This window comes from Apteryx rowi, unplaced genomic scaffold (assembly GCF_003343035.1).
Source record: "Apteryx rowi isolate R43461 unplaced genomic scaffold, aptRow1 scaffold_82, whole genome shotgun sequence".
In the NCBI taxonomy this organism is placed as follows: domain Eukaryota; kingdom Metazoa; phylum Chordata; class Aves; order Apterygiformes; family Apterygidae; genus Apteryx; species Apteryx rowi.
Window position 1 is genome coordinate 607,253 of NW_020451116.1, and position 21,692 is coordinate 628,944.

Here is a 21,692-nt window from a genome sequence, read left to right on the forward strand (position 1 = left end):
TCTAACTAACAACCAATCTTTATAGACAAGCCCCGAGCGTGTGCTTAACAAACCTACGTTCACAGTTTTCTTAGGTCAGTAAAGTGCAGCCCCGTCCTCCCCCGCGCTGCTGACTTACCTGTAGCCTGGGAAGGACGTGGCCGGCGGGCTGCGATCCCACCCAGCAGCTCCCAGCTTCCTCCTCCTCTCTCCTCGGGTCACCGCAGATGACCTGTCTGAGGTGCAGGTGTGTACAATTTGTTTGCAAGCAGAACATGCATCCAAATAATTTATATGAACAAGCCACTGTCTAATAGATAAAAACCTGAAAAAGCAATACAAGAAGAATGGAAGTGGAAGAAAGGTTTCCCTATGGGCATCTTGACTTATCAAAATTATTAAAGATCACAGCTATGTTTTATATTAATTTATTAGAAAAAAGATACACAGCTTAATGTGCAAATATATACAACAAACATTACAATGAAACATCAGGAAGGGAGAGCCACTCCCCTCTATCAATGACTTACTCCTTCTTAACAGAGATGACTGTTTAATGCTTCCCCACAGATTTACAAATACAAAAAAGTATAATGCTTCACTTGCACAAAACAAATTTTATTTTTATTTGAACAAAAAATATTCTGGCTTTGAAATGGCATAAGTCTGCTATTTTGGTGGCTTTTTTTTTTTTTTTTTTTAACCTGAGCAATTTTTGCAGAACAGGGGCACAAAGGAAAGGCATTGCCCTGTGCTTCATTCTCATCACAGCATCTGATGGTCTTTGAATCACTGAACCACTGAATCATTTAAAGTGAATGCAACTCCCAAATCTACATCTAGTCCGTAATTAGCAACACTGAAGAGAGCAGGCCCTACCCTTGGCAGAAGTGAGCTGGCTGAAAACACCCGGCTCCAGTTAAATGGCTGTTGACATTCTCAGGCAAAGTGTTCATTTCTGACAGGTATTTAATGCTGTCTTCTGAAATAAAGGTACTATAAAGAAATGAAAAATATAGTTCAGTCCAAAAAATAAGAGTGTCCTGGATCCTGCTACTCCTTGCTCAAATGAGTGATCATTGAAAGGCTGCTGAAAATGGCCATAATAACCCCTAATTGAGTACAGAAGTTAAGAATCCCTGTAACTCCAAGCAAGTACTTAAATCCTGCTCTGTTCACAAAAGAAGTTCAGATCAGATTAATTTATTTATGGTTCTTTAGGATTAATTCAAAGCAGGCGTTTGACGCAGGTAGTCTTTGTGCTCACTGGTGGCAGGCAATTTAAATAAAAGCGATCTATATCACATTGACCTTCCTCCCTCCAGCGCCTGAGTGCTGGCGCTCGGCTCATTCCTCTGCTAGGCCCGTCGGCTTGGGAAACGCAGCTGCTCAGTGAAGCCTCCTGCCTGGATTTTTCCTAATTTTTCCACCAGGACTGAAACCCTTTAGTGTGTTTGTGTGATCCAGCTCTGTCCAAGAGCTCTGCTGAGCGACGTTTCCAATTGCACCAGACCTGCTTGCTCGGTGCTGCCCTCCGTCTCACGCGCCCCAGGGTGCCGAGGGGCCACCGGCTGCCCCATGCGCGCAGAGACGCAGGGCCTCCCTCCTCATCAGCTCTGCTATCCTTCAGCAACTACTTACAAACAGCAAAATGATAGCCCCGGAGTAAAGGGACGCCGCTGTKCGGGGAGCGGGCCCGGCTGGCTCCCCACCTGGGGCGCGTTCGCAGACAAGACACTGTCCAAAGCCACTGCATTTTCAGGCACTTTCGGATTCTCTTTCCTCTTTGGCCATCAGTATTTAGGAGCAAAGTTAATTAAACGCCGACTCCGTTTTGCTCTGTAACGCGCCTCCTCTCCCACCAGTAGGCTGCAACGACGCTGGCACTGGGACGCAGCGGTTGCCACCTTAGCGCCTGCAGGTGTGGCAGTTACGTACCACAGCAGCTCCATTCGGGGCAAAATCTTTAATGATGGGGTGACCACGGCAGATCTGACTTTTTTGCTGTCCCTACACCATCCTCCTCCCCTTTACCCTGTTTGGAGCATTGTGGAACTTGACTAAAAGTGAAAAAAAAGAATAAGAAAAAAGCCTTGGGGAAGGACTGCTTTACTTAAAAAAATTTTTAATTGCTCCTGTTTCAGGCGTTACATGTGCATGAGAATGTATGTCATAGGCCCTAGAGCAGCAGGTAAAAAGGGACCCTATATGAAAAATCAGAACGAAGAAACAAGCTTAGTTTTTGGTTAAAAAGTGAAAGTTAGATGCAACTGAGCTGTGTTTGATCAAGATAACATATCTCCAGGGCCAGGAATGAGACACACAGAAATTTAAAGGGAGTCTATTCTGATCTAAGGAGAGTCAGCTCCAGCCTACGTGTTCATGTCCACTTAGGAAAGAAAACCACTGGAAAAGATCTTCATTTTCTAAATTTCTGAATGATGCAGTAGCCATGTTTGTGAAGGCTTAAATATTTTTACAATAAACTGGAATAGCAAGGGAGTCAATTGTCTTCAGTAATGTTGTATTTTTCCATTTCAGAGGATATTCTGACAGCTTGAAAAGAAACACTCCAGTAAAACATGACCTGATTTGCACGCTGTTGCAATCTGAATTGGCGGCTCCCGTGCCATCGCTGTGCAATTGGGATCTGCAGGAGCAGAGTGCAATTTGTGGAGGTTTTCTATGCTTTGCAGGGCTCTTGAGCATGGTGGTCCCATACTGTAATACACTTCTTAGCTGGTCTTTTAACTCTTTCAGTACTGCAGCATGCACCAAAAGCATGCAATGCTTTTGAGCAGAGAGACAAAAGCTTGTGCGTCTTTGTAACAACAGTTCTTCTGCTTCTACCTCCGTGCCACTTCTGAGGAGGTGCACGTCTCCCCTGCCTCTCCCTGACCCCCCTTCCCCTGCTGCAACACTGGACACAGGGCACAGGCGGTCAGAGCTCTCCTAAATTAGTTTTAGGACAAAAAATTGGGGTTTCAACAAACTAAATCTCACACCAAACAGGTATTATTTCTGCCAAAAAGTCTGAATTCTTCTCAAAGTTTTTCTGAACATCAGCTTTCATTTTAGAGCTTTTTTGGGGGGGAAGGAGAAAGCCGAAACGGCAAGTCAACTTTCTGCAATATGCCCCCCATTTTCCCTAGCAGCTCCAGTCCAGGACACTTCATGCCTGCAGGGTTGGGTGTGCAGTTGCCCCAGAGTCAATAAAGGTGCCGGTGAAGTTTGTTGTTCTTGCAGGAGAAGCTAAGAGACTGATCATTGCGGGTTCCCAGCTTTGCTTTTGCTCTAAAGAAACTGCAAGGTTTGCAAGCACTTCAGCTATCTTGAGGTAGGAGAAAAACGGTGTTTCTATTAACTAAGCTGCCATTTGTAGCAGGACGTCGGACTTGGCTGTGTCCCTCAGCCTTCCAAAGTGCCCCAACGGCTCAACACAGAATGCAGGCATGAAATATGATAACTAGGAAGCTTGAAATRTTAGCGATTTCTGTGATGACACTTCGATGACCTCAGTTTGGTAAACTGACATTTTTTGGGTGTTAAATTACAGTAGTATAATGTGGTAGCCACAGGCACATGAAGGGAGGCCAGTGAATTGGCCCTGTCAGAGAGGAAAACCCTCATAAAGATTCTGGTTCTCTGTCCTTGCTGACAGGAATAGACCTCTTATGGCTAGTGGGACTTACTTGCATGAGTAAAGGCTCCGAGATCAAATCCAGTGTGGGGTAATGCGATGGTGCTGCATACTTCCTTTATTTGAGAAGCTGTGTGCCACCTTAAAATAAAGACTGCAGCCAGGCTTTTAAAGTTAAATATGTTATAAACTATACACGTATGCAATCCTGAGATAGCGCCTGTAACAAGTCCCAAGGTAGATAAACTTCCTGAGCCCAGAGGTCCTCACGCTGCGTAAGCGCATTGTTGTTGTTGTATTTTGGCAGGCCTGCCGGCCTTTCGGACCGCGTGGCGCTTCCTAATGCTCTCTCTCGTCAGGGTGTGTCTAACGAAACAATCGGTCTGACGACTGCTACCAGCAATTCCACTTGCATTTCTTCTGCAGTTCGGATGAAAGCATTCTTGATCCCTTGCCAGTTCTCCCAAGACTTGCAGAAACAGGCTCACAGCTTCCCTTTCTATTTTTTGGCCAGGCAAGAGCTGTGTGTCTGCAGCCTCCTGCTAGAGGAGTGGCTATGCTGTGCTGTGCTGAAGACACCCCTCAAGATAGGAAGAAAATATCAGTAGTAATTGGATGGAAAGGCAACATGTAAAAGCCGCAATGGGGAGAAGAAGCTTAATATGACGACCATCATCTGGAGGGTCAGAGACCAGGCTTTCCAGTTCCAGTGGTGCATAGTCCTATTTTGAGTTTCTGACAGCATCAGTTCAGAGTCAGACCTTTTCAACCCAGGGGAAAATTATTTTCCAAAATTCCCTTTACTTAAGCACTATATATTTAAAAGTTCTTTTTATTGTTTCAGTATTTTAGCCCTTAGTTGATTAGTCACCAACAGCTGTCAGATGCCCATTGCCATAAGCAGTTTGAGCACCTGCAGTATTTGAAGGAATATCAAAAAATAGCTTTAGCAACTAGGAATTACACAACAGAGGGAGAAGGCAGGACTAACTAGATTAATGCAACATGTAGTGGATTTGTTAACATTAAGTGTATGACTTGTCCCAAAATCATGCCAGAAAATGGTACCATGTAGCTTACCGGTAAGGGCAGTAAAAAGGGTAATGCATTACTTTAATCATCAGTGAACCACTCACTCATTCAACATACTATTTCCAGCTGAAATCAAAGGTTTTCTGTTAAAAATGTAATTCCTCTAGAGACCATAAGCATCTTACAACTCTCTCTGCCTTTGAACTCTACTGTGATAKCTGCTTCATTAACATTGTGGTTCCAGTGCAAAAAGAAAATCCTCCAAATCCCAAACCTTCCTCTTTTAAACTTTAGATTGCCTCTCATCTGTCCATTCCTGCTTAGTGTTCTGTAAAGCTTGAGTCTTCTGCTCATCTACCTGGACGTAGTCCACTCTCTGCTCCTCAGAGAGAAAAGGTTTCTGTGGGAGAGAGGGGAAAAAAACAATATATTCATTTCAGGATGAAAAGGGATGCTAGTGGAACTTGGCTTGATTTTCTGTTTTCCCTTTCCCTTATTCTTTGGTTGCTTCACTTCACCTTGAAGCTCACAGTGACATCAACTGACAAAAGCATTGCTTTACAGCCTGCTTTAGATATAATTATCCATCTGTCACCCTGTCACTCAGCCCAGCACAGTGAGAGAGGGAAACATGCTGTTCTGGCTATTTCCATACAGATAATCATTCTCTTGTCATCCAAAAGATCCTGCTGTAGGGATAACCTACCAGCATTTTAACCAAAGGGAGGCTTTAAATTAAAGGAGGCCTAGGAGTCTCTTGCCTCCAAGAATATTAACTGACGGGGAAAACGGTATGCGGGATGCAAAACTTCCATGATGGCCCAAACGGACAGTAGTTCTCTGCTTTGCGGAGTGTTGCATTAGTTACCTGCCCAGTGCCCAGGCAGATTGTAAACTCTTTGGAACAAGGATTGCATTTTCTCAGAGTTGCTAAAGAAACTGAAATGCTTTTGGTGATGCAAGAATAAAGATGCACATTTTGCCATGGTACAAGAGATGGTACAGTTTTACTCTGTGAATTTATCATGGGCTATAAACTTGCTACTGCAGACAGGTTTGGAGGGGGGAAACTAGCAGGAAAGGGTTTGTGGAGACTCGATGAAAATGAAAGAGCATGCAGAGATCCTGCAAGCACCAACAAGCTTGCCCACAAGCCCTTATCGCTGCACACCCCAGGGCAGTCCCGTGCCCTCTGCTGAGCTCATGCTGATGGCATCACTATGATGACACCTTGTCGTCCCTTCTAATTGTGCTTTTATGTTGTTAATCTTGAGCCTGTTATGAATGCAATCAGCTGGAAACATGACCGGCTTCATCCTACTTAGGGCACCTAGCGGAGTTTGAATCTCGGTCATGTTTTCCTCCCAGCAGACAAAAAGAAAGGAGGCTATGGGTTTTCAGAGATGACTCATACCTTCTGTACAGGGGATGGGGAAGCAGAATTAAAATCCAATGCTAAGTAATCAAGGTTAGATTTCCTTGTCCATGGAAAAGCACCACTGTATGGAGATGTTGCCTGTCTGTGTTCCTGTCAGGAAAGAAGAGAAACTTTTATTGCTCTTAAACCATGATCCTAAAGGGAAAGACTACACTCTGAGGTGCTAGACTCATCTGGCAGAAGGCAAATAAGGAAAGTCAACACCCACATAATTTTCTGTGCCAAGGGTATATTTATTGACTAACCACAGGATAACACTAATTGGTTGTGGGATGGTACAAAGAAATTCAGGAAGCCTTATTCTCCTGGTAATTATAGCAGAACAAGCAAAGTGGGCTAATTCTCATTCTGATTTATAAAATCAGGAGGGATTTGCGCCCAGCTTCCCACAACAAACCCTTGGAAGGCTCAGATTTACAGTGGGTGCCATCTAAGCCATCAGCCCTCTATGAATTTGAAGAAATGGTGATAATTCTGTTCATATCTATCAAGCGAATATTAGTGTCAGGAAGATCACATATGACCACAAATATGTAGAAGGTTTTAACTGACTGGAAAATCAAATGGGGAGTGGTTACACCTGGAGCTACCCTGGTGAGCAGATCTGGAATCTAGTAGAGGTGTGGGTTAAAATTTGAAACTATGGTTTGTGGTCAGTCATCAGTTTTGCAATACACTTGCACAGCCATTGCCATTGGGCTTTGGCTATGGAGCCAGATTTGTAGACACTGACGCAGATCAAGGGTTTTGAGATCCATTTCCACCTGAAATTCAAAAGAAACTGAGATTGTGGTCTTTTGCAAGACATGGCTAAAGAGTGAATGAAGAAAAAGAAGCCACAAAGCCAGATGTTCTTCTTTCATGGGATGGGAAGTGGGGTTAGTGCCACCAGCCAAAGCAGAAGCAATAGGAGACTTTAATGGGGGTTCTGTTTCTGCACAATATTTGGTGTGTTTCTTTAGGAAGTGCACTAACGGCTTTCTGTCATTTCCTAGGAGATTTTGCAGGGCACACTTTTAAAAGGTGAAAAGATTTAATTTTCCTTTGCCTTAATGAGTTCTCATGTAAATATGGCTGATCCCTGTGATCTCTTGGAACTGCTCTGCAACATTCGTGGGCGAACAGCTGAGTTCTGCAGAGCAGAAGAAGGGCTTCCCTTATCTCTCTGTAAATTGGACCCAGTGTCTTTGGTTTAAAACCATTTCATCATTTTTTTTTAAACAGAAGGCAAAGGACAAACCTCCTCAACATTTTTTCTTAGAAAACAAACTTCTGCATTCTCCATCAGTGTGACAGAGCAGAAGAAAGCAAAGGATGGCTGTGTGAAAATGAAGATTACCATATGAATGTAACTTTCTTCCTCTTCTCCGGAAACTGAATTGGCAAATATTCTTGCTGAATTAATACCGTCTCTTTCTGGTGAGATAAAGCTCATTCGATTGCTATGAAGAAAAACACAGGAGAGGTTAAGGAAGCATCTTACAGATGCTCTGAAATGAAGCCAAAGCCTGACACAGTCCATATGGTGAATAAACTTACACTAACGCTGCAGCCTTTATGGAGAGGATGTCCAAAAATGTTCGTTAGTTCTAAAGAAAGTGCATTATAGTCCTATGACTGTCTTGGTTGGTTTTTTTCTGGGCTTTTCTTGATGTTATAAAAGTTTGCCATCTCTGGCATGACAGAAAGCATAAACCATTGGAGCAATTCTCCAGCAAGGGCACAAACAGAGGCAGACATCATTCCTTTGGGTAATATGTGCTGAAGGAGCAGTTACTCTGTTGTGCGGGTATCCACATTTTGGAGATTGACATGAATTAATCAGCTACTGGAGGTGCACGCGGAGGAACTTGGCTGGCTTTGAACACAGTATAAACACATGCTATCTGTGCTGTGGAGATGGCTGCAACTCAGCCGTTTTACAAGGAAATTTCTTCCACTAACACAGCTGTCAGAAGTATATCATGAGTAAATTATTGCAGGCTGGCACAGTGGAGTTAGTTATTAAGAAATTAAATAGTTACTTCATGCAGAATGAATAGTAATCCCTTTTGCTTTATTAGTTCTGGGCATRCTTCTTTTTTAGTTTTGCTAATGTAAAACATACAAACTCCCTCAGAGCTTGTTATTCTTCAAGACTCTGTACTGTGTCAGCATTAATTAACCGTGGCGCTCTAGCAGGGATGCTCGGGAGGCAGACTAGCAGGTTTTCCTAATAAGCAACACGCAGCAGCCAGTGCCCAAGGGGTTAACCAGCTTCAGACTGTTGGGCTGGAAGAGGACTCTGCGATAGAGGAATTGCCTGTCCCTGACATCTGGGTCCCTTTTGCATGCCAAAGGCTACCTGGGGAGGGGGAGAGGACGGGTCCCTTTTGCATGCCAAAGGATACCTGGGGAGGGGGAGAGGACGGCTCTGCTTGGCACAGATACAGGGCAGGAGGTTTGTGAGGATTTCTGGCTTTGCACACGTATTTCTGCGGGAGGGGCTCTGCTGTCACACTTTCCCCAGGAGCTGAGAGGTTCCTCTGCTGGCTCCCCGCGGCCCTCCTGGCTCACGAGTGCCCCAGGGCTGATTCTTTCACTGCCTTTGGAGCCCAGGACTAGTTTCTTAATATTACCTGGGCTCTGGGACCAAAAGCATTTGTTTTACCCCACAACTAGTCTCCAGTGGCAAAAGGTCAGAACAACAGATCAAGCCTGACTTTGCATGTGGCAGGGCAGAATAGAAACACAGTCTACAAGTTAAGCAAATCTTTATCTTAACTAGTTCTCCTTTGCTATAGAAGTTTGCAGGAAAAAACATGGCTCTATCACTTTGAAAAAATAATGAAAGCATGTGAAGCTTTTAGCCACCACAGTAGCCATGCAGATTAGCTTCAGCCTTTTCAAAAGGAACCTTCAAAAGAGACTATCTGAATTTTGAGAAAACCCTAATTTGCAAGAGATCCAAAACAGAGCACTCCTGACAGCACCACATGATGCTGAACACACTGAATCTGTCTGTCTTTAAAGGGATCCTTACTTTTCAGAGAGAGCAAAAGCCTTGGAGATGCTGGAAAGAGTCCTGTGGAATTTTTGTTTGTGGACTTTGCCAGGAAACTATTTCTTGTGGAATGTGATAAGTTAGTTTTAACTCCATGTCACAATGTTAATGCTTAAAAGATTGGAATGGCAGGTTTCTTGTTGACTTACTAAGGCACAGTCCACATCCTGGTCACGGCAGCATGCTCCCGGATTGTGGAGAGGTTTCTCAGGTCCAGTGGAGGAGGCCGTGCTGCAAGTAGATACAAAAGGAACTAAATTTACAAAAGGACTTATTAAAAGCTCAAGAAAAGTACCCATTTGTTAGAAAAATACAGTTTTATATTAACAGCAAGAAACTAAACAGTGTATTTCATAGACCACAATTGATATAATCAAGAGAGAAATCAGTAAAAAACGTCCACTTCTATCAGTTCTGGAAAGCAAAGTCCCTTGTTTGTCCTAAAACAACAGAAAAAAATGCAATGGGCAGTAGGAGAGCAGAATCTGCCATGAGAACTGTGTCCTTGCCTCAAATCTCATCTGCAAGTGCTGCCTTCAAGAGGAGAAGCCAGTTTGGTCTACAGGTCAAGACAGAGCTTTGGGCTGTCCTCTAAACCCAAAGGTCCCACACATGGAGGTGAAGATCATTCCCCTCACCAATCAACGCTCATTTTCCACCCATTTCTCAAAACCCTCTAAGAAAGGACCTGAACCTGCTTTGCTTCCCCCTCAGTGGTCTAAATTTCTGCCCCCACCTCACAGAAATATTTCCTGAGCCAATTTCTCTGTAGCCCTGTAGCCCAGAGAGCTTCAGTACAGGCTGGCCTTAGGCAACAGCTCCTCTGCAAAGCTGAATTTCATCCCCAGCATATCCTTTGGCAGTGTGACTCTCGGAGATTTTGGAGGTGCCATGGGAAGTGGGAGCAGAAAATTATCACCAGTAAAAGCATCTGCAGGAAATTCCTAATTAAACCAAGACAGCTGCACCTACCAAACAGAGATTTAACCAAGAGACCACACATCAAGTCTGAGGATTCACGTGTTTGGACATCCCGTCCCTGGAACATCAGGGAGCTGGTGAGATAGCAGTACACAGGCGGTGCAGTTGCAGGATTTTTTTTGCTCTCTCTCTGAGGTTTTATCTGTTTGGCTGTCTGCAGTCAGTGTATATGCAGGGCGAGTGGCAGGGTGAATTTGAACACCCCTGCACCACGCTAATGCAGACACAAGGTCTCAGACTACAAAAGTAGACACAGCCGCTCTTTCTCTGCTTGCAGATGACCCTGCAGACRTAGCCTACTATATTACAGTACTAAAAGCCACTACACCGCAATTCAATCTCCTCTCTAGAGTGGAAAACATGTTACAACATGCCAAGGACACTATCAAAGGAGGTCACCACTGTTCCCCTTGGCTTCCAACTGCTCATTAGGTCTGGCCTTACATTTCCTACGAGGCTTGAGGTCTCGGTTCACTGGCGGGGGCTCCAGGTCTGAGGGAAGCTCAGGCAGGGGGCTGGTGAGTTTTTCAGTGCTGACGACAGGAAAGGTAAATGTGGCTGAGCCTGGGCTCATGGGAATGTAGCCATCGGGCGAGCAGTCAGAGCCGGGGAAGGATGGCGAGGTGCTGGGGCGCATGGGCACGTAGCTGTCCTCCGTGCTGTCCGACACGGTTGAATAGAGCGGGGAGAATCGACAGGGCTTCAGAAGTAGGAAGGAAAAGAAAGGGAAACGGGTCAGTAAATCAATAGCTAACCCCCTGTAACCCGGCCAGTGCTATGAACTGGCAATGGAGCTGAACGGGGCCGCAGGCCAGGAGAGTCCTGACGTGAACTTTGCGAGAAGCAGAGGATGGAACGACACGAGACGAACACATGGGCTCAGATGCTTATGCCAGCTTTGGGAAGTTCACTTCTGAGCTTAGCAACTCACTGCTGGAAACTACGACCAGATTTGTTGGTGACTTAAGTAGGTTAAATCCTCTGACTTCAGCAGGGTTGCACTTGCCTCTCCTAGCAGCAGTTTTGACCTATAAAACGAAGGAAGCCCCTTCATACAAAAAACATCTAAAAGGAGAACATCTGATGAACTAGATTTTTTCAAATGCGGAAGCTGAGAGAGCAGAGACACAGGCACACAAGTTACTTCTCATAGCTGGGAATAAACACTAGAAATTCATTTTACGCAGGTTAGTACTGGCTGAGTATTGAGAAGTGTTGAATACAAACCTTGCAAGCTTTCAAGGGTAAGAAAAATACATCTTGCACAGAGCTTACATATAAGCAGCAAAGGATCTCCCACACAGAAGGCAGGGTGTGCGGCTCCAGGCAGGAGGCTGACTACACTGTGCAACGCTGCTACATATAAGCCATGTCTGTGCAACGCTGAGTCACGAAGCTGTGGACTGACAGATGCTTGAATCACAGGGATTTTGAAAGCAGAGAATTTCATGTGCCTTGAAGGGGAAGTATCCATCAGGATCATGAAGTGCTAGACTCCTTTAGATCCTTTTTTCAAGAGATAAGCAGTTTTCTTGGGTGCTCTTGGTCAACAGTTTCCTTCTCAAGCTTGCTGGTTTCCTGCTCCGCGGTGGACCTGACTCCATCAGGGTGCTCTGCRCTGTGACCTCCCTCTTCCTCTCCCAAAGGTTTCCTGCGGCTGTGAAGGCTGTTTCACCCGACGCCCTGCCAGGTCTCCCTGCCCGGGGAGATGGTCTGAGAGGGACCCAGCAAGAGCCCAAATGGGGCCATGGCCTCAGGCAGTGGCTGGGCTACTTGTGCTGGAGCACTGAGATGGACAAGAAGCAGCACAAACGTAGTTTAAATCCCAGTGCTTCTTCCATTTTTTATTCTTTTGCTGAGCACAGGAGAGGATCCTGGATATCACTTTCTGTAGTTCATCAAGTGCCAGTGTTTAAATGTATGCAAGCAGAGTACTTACCAAATTCAAGCTAAGCCTCTTATCCCGGCTTCTTAAAGAATTGCCTTCCATGTCTGCTGCAATACAAAAACAGTGATTAAAAATTTGATAAGGCAGTGAAACCTTAAGGAAATAACTGAGTAAAGCATATGGCTCTAAAATAATTAGAGCTTTATAAAGATCCCAAATTCCTTATTATTTATCCTAAATGAGGAAATCCAATGAAACTTAAGACCAGAACCAACTTAGTAGCATTTCGAGAGCAATTACATCCATTTTAAATATGATGAATCCAAGAAACATGCTCATGTACAGTCCTGCTGTAAATTATGCTTCCTGTAATCATGAGCAGTTGGGGAGAAAGACTGGTACAGTGGGGAGAGCAAACAGCTAAGCAGACATAAAATTTGAATCCAGCTTCTGTTCTAGTTGCGGGACCTCTGAACACCCCTCTCTGTTTTCCCATCTCTCAAATTCAGGCAATTATACCACAAAGGGCTGTAGGCAAGATTGATCGGTTATTGAAAGCTATTTGGGAGCCTCAAATGCAGGGTGTTAGGGGAGTGCATGTTGTCGTACAGCCGGCATGGGAGGGAACGTAAGGGCAGGGGAGGAATTCTCCTCCTTGCCACTGGGAAATGCTCATGTCTTGCAAGCAGTTCCAGCTGGGCAGAAATAAACAGCCGGTGAGAAGGTCCCTCGTCACACTGCCCCCTTCTGCGGACCGACTTTCATCTTGGCCTAGGTCAAATTTATTTTCGAAGCAAAAGGCAAAAAAATTGAAAACCAGCTTTCAGGGCGTGAAAGACCAGCCGTGGGAGATGCTGCAAGTATTTTACTCTGAATAGTGGTTGATCGTTGCAGTTTATTTTCAAGTAGGATAGGAAAAAGGAACCGGGGGAATGGGAGGAAAGCAGACTACCTACCAACCTTCACTCCAACACACATGCATATGCATATATATAAAAAAAWATATATATATATGCACATATATATACATACATACATAAATATATATTTGTATCCATGCTTAAAATTACCATCCTTCTTTTGTGGAAAATGCTTTACTTTGGAGAAAATGGCTTGTTTGTGGTTCTACAGAGCCTCTCCTTGGGAATGCCAGAGAAAACCTTGTAACCCCTACACTCCTACTGGGGTCTTTTCTGTGGTGATATCAGTGTAAAAGACAACAGAAGTGCTAAACCAGAACAAAGCAATACTTTCAGTGTGGGTATATATACACACACACACACACACACACACAAATATATTTATATGTATTTATATGTATGTTGAAATAGACACAGTCACTGTCCTGGGACAGCTATATTTATTTATTATTTTAGCAAAAAGACATTCAGGCACAACCCTCTGGCAGGCGCAGTGATGCCAGGATCCAGGTGCCTTGTGCAGATATGGCTCGTTCCCCTCYGCGCAAGGGGGATCAGCGCACGCTGCCTCTGCGGTGCCGTGCCAGGGACCCYGCGAAGCTGCTGTACCCCTTGCCTCGACCAGGTTGGCTAAAGCAGTACAGCTTTTACAGGTTGCCAAGGTCGAAAAATGAACTAATAACTCCAGTGGCCTTACTCTAGGAGCCAGTGAGGAGCAGCTGTTTTCTCTGTGTTTCTTTTTCATATCTTATGTGTTAAACACCTTTCAGTTCAAACTTTAAAGTTGCACATAGTTTCAGCTATGCTTGGGGCAGGAAAAAAAAATAGTGGCACTTATTAATTCATTGCTGCCCCCTGTCAGGCAGAGATAACCTTGCAGCACTTTAGTAGAACATGACATTTGGGCACTTAATCCTCTTAAAAATATTTTGGCATAAATTGGAATGGAGAAACATTAACCATCACAAATGTGGCAGGTGGTGTTAAAGTGGCACATGCTTGGAAGCAAAAGCAGCGTTTTTCCAGGAGCTAGTAACCGAACCAATAGTCAAGAATACCGTTTCCACTGATGGGTGTTTCTCCACAAACCTTCCAAGAATTGTTTGTACACTGATAAACAGGCTGGGCAAAGGTCTCCATRTTTTAGCTTTGAGTTTTAAGAGAAAGACCTAAAAGCCCCAAAACACTTGGTGGTCATTCAAACTGAAGGAATCTAAAGACAGCTTGTCTTTAAAACTGACTATAAATGCCTGCATTCTCCTCCTCATCAAAAATAGCACTTCACTGCAAAATATCTGATAATTTCCAGCTAGGTGTTTCAGCTGCTTCTCTCTGTTCTGTGGTTCCACTAAATAAAACTTGCTCATACTGTGTATGCTGGATTTTGACACCTGGGATGTTGTGGATTTTTGACTGTTATTTTTGTGTGAGACAACAGCGTTTCAAGAACAAGTGAAGAAATCACCTCAGCTCAGAGCAGAGTTTGGTTTGCAGCAGAGACTCTTGCTCTGTGGCTGGTTTTCAAGCTGCCCTGTATGAAATGCAAGGACAGGGGAGAATTTGCTCAAGGACACAGAGTCCCTGGTTCATCTAAGATTACATCCCATCGCCAGCGTCTTTCTGGCTTCCAGTTCTTGACTCTAAACATGTGAAAAGACATCCTTCTTCTACAGGAAGGACTAAATGCAGCAGAGCAGCACAGCTAAGAAAGCATTTCTCCTGTGTAAGCTCACGGTTTGACCTGCAGGAATCGAGCTGGCACTGCCTGATTTGCTGGCTGGCTTCTCATTTGTTTCGCTGTTTTTTGGCTGCTTTCTTTTTTGGGGGAGGAGGGGGCACTGCAAATTAACAAGTCATGAGTCACCCTGCAGAGATCACAGCTAAATCGCTGCCTGTGTTTACACACTGATGGGCATTTACAGGAGCCGATGCTGAATATAACTGAGGAACAGGTTTCAATCCTGCTCACAAACTAATCGGAAACAAGCATTTGAGGATGCTTTGAGGGGTGTATTTTTTTGCAGGCGGGAGGCTGTGGAGGCACCCAGTGATTCTCGGCTGAYTTCATAGCAGCTCTGCTCTTACCTAGGTCTCCACATATGGTTAATAGAGCTTTGAGTAAGCAATTTTCAGTGGGAGCTAAAAACCTGGTGCCTGAATGAAAATAGGGCCCATTGACTATAAGGTCTATAAGGACTTAAAAAAGAAATGGGAAAAATAAGTGTCAGTGCCGAGCAGGAGGCAGAGAGCTTTGCCTCTGCATTTCTCCTGACCTGCCCCACACCTGGTGCCTGCCTGTGGCCAGGCTTCGGGCAACTCTGGGGTGAACATTTTAGACGAGGGCATGCAGCAGCAGATGAGCATCTGCTCCACGCTCAAGTGGCAGCTCTGGCCCCCGCGCCACGCATACCTCGCTGTCTTGCAGAAACGTGCTTACCTTTCCAGTTCCTGACGTTGTCTAAACTGGACAAGGAGATTCTCCTTGGCACTAAAGCGACCTGGGCCCGGCAGATTCCCGCATGGCCGTTGTGGAGGACCCCGCCACCCGGCTCTTCCCCTCTCCTGTCAGAGAAGTGGGTGGGCTTGGGCGGCCGGGGCGGTGGCGTGTTGGACAGCACATCCAGCTTGGTTATACCATAGGACAGCGCGTTTTGGCTCTTGTCAATCTGAAAAGTTGGTGTTAGCGGTGTCCCCAGCAATGGAGAGGAGGAGGAAAAGTCACTGGGTGGCCCGCTAATGTCTATGCTCCTGGAGATGGCTCCATGGTTTGCCACGGGGGCCCCGTCCTGGTGGATGGTGCCAGCACTGGATGGCTGCACAAGGTACAAGGAGGGCTGGGACTGCAAGGAGTCGACAAAAACGTCATCCGATGAAGTCTGCTCCAGCGATCTGTCAGAGTTCGACCAGCTGTCACATCTGCATGGGAGACAGAGAGATCAAATACTGCCCTTTCCTTTTCTCGTGACTGCAACTGAGCAAACACATGCTCCGATAAACCCACCCGGCGGGAGATCTCCATGGGCGCCCCGTGGCCAGCCAGCACATGAGCTTGCCTCGTGCAGGGGCTTGCTGAGAGATCTGATCCGTTGGAGCACCTCAGCCAGTCGGCAGCCGCTCCCATGGCCCTCTTTTCACTCCCAATTTGGAAAACGTCCACTGATCACTTAATGTCACTTGCTTCCTGCAAAGCTGTCATTGAGCAGGCGTCGGTGTGTCCGTCTTAATGCACCGCCCCAGGAGCCCCTTGGCAGAGGGCTGGCCCACCGCGGCGCCGTGCAAACCATGGCAGCTGCGAAGGGCACGGCCGGACCCCGCTCGGCTGCCAAGGGGCTGCGCAGCGGGTCCAGACGCTGGCGCTTGCGTGAACTCCGTGTGCGACCGTGCGTGGCAGCGGTGCTTGGCTTTCGAGCCCGCTGCCAGGGCGCCTGCTCGCGGGGACACTGCTGGGCTCTGGAGCGGTGGCTGCACCCAGCTCCGGTGCCATCTCAGAGGGACACCAGACGAGCAATGCTCCCACCCCGGCTCGAGCCTGGAGGGTTTGCGTTCTCTGTGTTAGCCGCGATAAGCCCGAGCCCTCTGCACTTGCTCGTGCATATGGAAAGGGAAGAGTCCTTGCAGCAGCACTAGTCAAGTTTCAGCCTCTACACCGTAGCGTACGTTAAAATAGCTACCTATTTCTCCAAATCTTGTTACTGGACAGGGGAAGATGTGGCTTCCCAAGCTGCGTTCTCATAAAGCGAGACATTTGTCATGTTGCAGGAGCCCAAATTAAAAACCAGAGGGACTTTTAGAAAAGGAAGGGGAGGAGCAAAAGCACCGCTTGGCTGTGACTTCACCCACGCAGCAATTCAACACAGCGAAAGGCACACTGCAGGCCAAAACCTGCCCCTCCCCGAGCAAGCAACCGAGACAAGCCCGGGGGCTGGGGGCAAACAGGCCGGGGCTTGGGGATGCCGCTGCTCCCTGGACGTTTTCACTGCGCAGTTGGTGCCTCTGCTCAGGAGCAAGCTGGGTCCAAAACACGATGCCCTACTGCTAATCTCAGCCATGAAAAGTCCCCAGTAAATTGGATGGGGCTAATGGCCCCCCTGCTGGGCTCAGGCGCCTGCGCTGAGCCGCAGAGTTGAAGACCCAGCTTGCTGCCAGCATCCCGGGACGTTGCCGGAGCGGCTGGCACGTCTGCCGTGCGACGGCCTGGTGGCACCCCGCGGGGCGGCTCGCAGCCCTACCTGGTGTGACCCAGCTTGCCCGACTCGCAGTTGGAGAGGAAGAGGTAATCGGGGAGGAAGACCGACTCCGACTCGCTGGGGGTCTCCTCCGTGGTGGAGGCATCGGCTGCGGCGCCGTTGACGGAGAAGGAGGGATCGGCGACGTGGGAGGCGTGGGTGGAGGCGGCCGGCGAGGGCTGTGGGGACGAGGTGGTATGCGACAGGCTCTCCACAGAATCTGCAACGAGAGGCGACGGCCTCGGCTGAGGATCGGCTGCGGCGCCCCGGCACGCTGCCGCCAGCACACCGCCCCGGGCCCTCCTCCGGCTTGGGGCGCTGCGGGGAACGCCACCTCCCGGCCCCAGCCACGGCACCGGGCAACGCGGCCGAGGCGTTAACCGACTCGGTATTCCCAGGAACCAAACGTTTACTTAAGAGGAGACGCTGTGGTCCAAGGCAGCCTGCAGCCACATCCCCCTTGCCCTGCAAACGCACTAGGCGGGCTTYGAACCCGCTCCGTCCCGGCAGGATGGGGCAGGGGTCCCACTGGCCGCCCAYGGCCGCGGCCACGCGAGCGCCCAAGCGGGAACTGGGCGGCCTCGCGGTGCTCGGAAAGCCCCAGGGGAAGGCTGCCCACTTCCCCTTTGCTGCCGCCGTCCTCCCGCCAGGCCCGTTACCCCAAAGGGGCAGCGGGTCGAGGCAGAACCGCGGCCTCGGGGGAGAAGGGGCCCGGACCGGCAGCCGCTGCCCCTCTGCAGGACGGGCCGAGGCAGAGCCCCGGGCGAGGGGACCACCACGGCGCGGGGCCCACGGGGAGGTGCAGCCCCTCGGCGCGGGGCCCACGGGGGGTGCAGCCCCTCGGCGCGGGGCCCATGGGGAGGTGCAGCCCCTCGGCGCGGGGCCCACGGGGGGTGCAGCCCCTCGGCGCGGGGCCCACGGGGGGTGCAGCCCCTCGGCGTGGGGCCCACGGGGGGTGCAGCCCCTCGGCGTGGGGCCCACGGGGAGGTGCAGCCCCTCGGCGCGGGGCCCACGGGGGGTGCAGCCCCTTGGCGCAGGGCCCACGGGGAGGTGCAGCCCCTCGGCGCGGGGCCCACGGGGGGTGCAGCCCCTTGGCGCGGGGCCTGCGGCTCCCTCCTCGCTGGAGGCCGGGCTGCTGCGTCCCTCCTGCACGTAGCAATGGGGACGGCTTCCTCCGAGGGAAGCATCAAGGTGGAGCATCTGCTTTACCAAGGGTTTTTTAGGACCTAACACAAATAATTAATTATTAATCTCCAACACTTCAAATTAATGGAGACAAGGGAAGGGATTGATTTCTTCCCACTTTCAAGATCTCAGAGGGTGAAACCAATCTCTGCTGCTCGCAGAAGAGCCGGATTTGTTGCACCGCAGCGCTCGTCTGCCGGTTCCCTCCGCCTCTTGATGGCGGACACTTTTCAGGCAAAGCCGCGAGCACAGCGGTGTAGTTACCACCGCTCAGGTAGGGGCTTGGGGACATTGCTGGGAARAGGCCTGGCAAGGAGGCCACAAGGCATAGTGACTTGGAGAGCGGCACCTTTCCCCAGTCCTTTCTCCAGCACAGCCTCCTCTTCACTCCCTCGTTGCCAGCGATGTCCAGGCCCCGCCGGACCTGGCTGCTGAGACAACTGGGAACATTTCTAGGCTGCGGGAGGCAGGGAATCACCCTCCAGTCCCCCCTTTCCATTCCTGGGGCAGAGAGACGGCAGCAAATCTACGATGCAGGCCGAGAGCTGCAGCAACGCAGTCTATCACCCGCAGGKGAAGCGTGGAGCTGGGGCCAAGCACTGCCTCTGGCCCAGCTTTTGGGGAATTTAGATGTGAAACTGAACCCCAAGTGCAAGTCAGACGTCTCCCTGCAGGCAGCTTTGGGGTATTTTTTATGGAGCAGCTCCCCAGCAGCTGCCTGCTCCTCCCAGCGCTCCCGGCCAGCAGTGCCGGGAGGCACCAGCCTCACTTGGGGCGTACACACTCCTCTCCCGATGAGGTTGCTGCGCGTGGCTCCCCAGCGGGGCTGTGCGGGASTGGGTGCCCACGCGCCGGTGCAAGCGGCAGGCACCCGTCTCTAGCCAGAGTGCAGACACCGCCCCAGGCAAAGCTGCAACATCCTTCTTCAAAATAAATAAACCCACAGCAAAACCAAACAAATACAAAACCCAAAGCCTGCTGATAAAGCCAAGCCAAGCCAAAGCACGCTTCCAAGCCTAGCAAGAAAGGAGATTTCTGTAATTCTGAGGTGCAGAATTTGCTTAAAACACTGGGGACGACTCCCTGACTGCCTGTGTGTGTTGCAGGCCAGATCCTGCATGAACCAGGGAGATCCTGAGATCCTCSGGCAGCTTTTGCCTAGCGCCCAGCTCAAACGCGTCAACAAGTCCTTGCACCGTACTTGGCTGCGGCCGTCACCTCAGTCCTGGGAGGCCCTGGATASATGCGCAAGCAGATCAAGGGGGATGGAGACGGCTTCCAAGACACAACTACTGGACATTGCTAAAATACATCACTAAAGGCAGACAAAAACCTCCTGTGAACCCAGACTTACACATCGGACTTTACCCCATCATCTTTCTGGTCTAAATCAAAAGATTAGTAAAAAAGCTCATCATTTTTGCTAGCACAGCAAAGTCAGTAGAGTAAAATACGTAGGGAAACCTGTGAGGAAACAAGCAGAGCCGAGTGCCTGYTAAACTAACAATTTTTAGAATTGCCCCATGGCTCATCCCTTTAAATTGAGCAAGCGGTGGGGGAGGGAGCCAGCTCTTTCCTTCCCCTCTACCCGTATTGACTCATTGCTGTTTCCTCTAGTTAACTTTGGCCCTAAGGGGTCATGGTAGATCCCCGTTCAGCAAAGCATGTAAGCACATGCTTAAATTTGAGCTTATTCAACAAAACATCTGCTGAATTTTAAGCAGGTGCTTACAGCAGCAGGACTTCAGCAGCGCTATTCACCCTAGTTATCATGCTTTTATGGGGTTTCGTGTTTGGAAAGTTGGGTTGATGGCTGAAAACTTCCAAACAGGCAAAATAATTTTTCCCTTCCTATTCTGCTGGCTAAGATGGTAACTCAGTTTTCATATCTTGGACTTAGAGAGCTGGCTTGTAAACTGAGAAAGATCAAATATGTACTGGGCTAATTCTGTAGGGATCTCAGGAAAAATGTATGCACGTCACCATCTGACCACATATTAAAAAAAAACAACCCTCAATGCATCCTCARTGCATGCAAGAAAGATAAATTAATGACATTCTGGGTTATTAGCACAAACAGAAGTAGCAGGCCTGAACTCCATCTGGTACTCGCAGGCTTTAGCCTCAGATTATCCCATCAGGAAGGACTGAGCACATGGTACCCGCAGGGCGCTGCAGGGACAGGGACAGCACGGCCGTGCCCTTTTCTAACCTTCAGGGCGCTCGGAGATTGCAGCCGGCTCCGAACAGCGCGGGCCAGCCCCTGCCAGCCCTGCCGGTAACCAAATCGGCGTGCATTAAAGTTACACTGCAGCAGCAGCTGGGGAGAATAAATTATGCATGTCCATTTTCTCCAGTGCGAGTGCGGAGAGCAGTTGGGGGCCGCTCACCCTCCTCCCTCTGTTCACCAGCAAGGCAGCGGCAGCTTCGGCCGCTTCCTCGGGCACGGAACAGCACGAGGATGGGGCTGATGGGCTGTCTGGGAGCGAGGGCAGCTGCGGGGGCTTGCAGGGGAGGCTGCCGGCGAGCTCAGCCTCCGGGGCCGCTCGCTTCCTGGCCTCCTGTGCAGYGGCTTTCCCGGCAGCGCGGGGCCACCGTTCAGAGACATGGAGGGTTTCTCCCTGCCGCCACCGGCCGGCACTGTCTAGGGGCAGCAGGAGCTGTGCTGCAGGGCGTCCCACTCGCTGCAGAGGTGGAAACACCTCGTACCTCGCCTGGCCTCCAGCAAGGGCAGGGAAGGGCTGTCCCGCTCCCATCCCATGCCCAGCAGAGCCTCCTGGGCTGCTCGCCGGCCTCGTGGGAATGGAGAGGGCACAGAGAGGGGCGTCCTGAGAGCAAAGCGCCTCCGCACAGAGAGCGCGGCGGCTCCCAGCTGCTCTGGGCCCTGGCTCTGCGGGAAGCCGCAGGGACCGCGCCATTCCCACACCCTGGCATGGCCGCGCGCATCGGCAGGCAAACGGAAGAGCCTTAAGGGGGCAAAGACACTGCTGGCGAGGAGCTCACAGGCAGGCAGGCAGCGGCAGCCGCGGGGGCAAGGGTGCGCGTTGCACCGGGAGCTCTGCTGCGGCTCCGCAGGYGCTAGTGGGTGCTGGGTGCACCTGGAGGGATTTCAAGACGGAGGATCCCCCTTGGGTTTAGGTGCTGCCTGCCAAGGCACAGCCTGGGGGAGCACTTAATGCTCAGCTGTAATCTCTAAAAGCAAGGCTTCCTAATGAAAAAGGCTAAGCAACCTTCACAACAGTTTCTCCAATGAAAAGCTGTCATATCGCGCTGTGCCAATCCATCATAGTTTTGGCTTGCGTATGGGATAGAGCGTGCCCATGGAGTCCCACGGCCATGTCRTCGCATGCTCTCCTCGCC

General features: G+C 49.3%; 1 protein-coding gene across 4 annotated transcripts in view; it reads right to left on the reverse strand.

Annotated features, from left to right (window-relative positions):
- Positions 1-651: 651 nt before the first annotated feature.
- The window catches only part of GAB3 (GRB2 associated binding protein 3), a 70,023-nt gene continuing 48,982 nt past the window's right edge, over positions 652-21,692 (reverse strand). Inside the window, exons 3-10 of one of the 4 annotated variants that reach the window (XM_026089522.1) lie at positions 17,151-17,367; positions 15,359-15,837; positions 12,053-12,105; positions 10,558-10,813; positions 9,282-9,363; positions 7,429-7,531; positions 6,066-6,179; positions 652-5,051 (exon numbers count right to left, since the gene is read on the reverse strand). In XM_026089522.1, coding sequence (XP_025945307.1) covers positions 4,935-5,051; positions 6,066-6,179; positions 7,429-7,531; positions 9,282-9,363; positions 10,558-10,813; positions 12,053-12,105; positions 15,359-15,837; positions 17,151-17,367 — 1,421 coding nt within the window. In that variant the 3' untranslated portion in view covers positions 652-4,934. Of the gene's footprint in view, positions 5,052-6,065; positions 6,854-7,428; positions 7,532-9,281; positions 9,364-10,557; positions 10,814-12,052; positions 12,109-15,358; positions 15,838-17,150; positions 17,368-21,692 lie in introns of those variants that run through there. The other 3 variants (XM_026089521.1, XR_003257454.1, XM_026089523.1) reach the window with 3 other exon arrangements.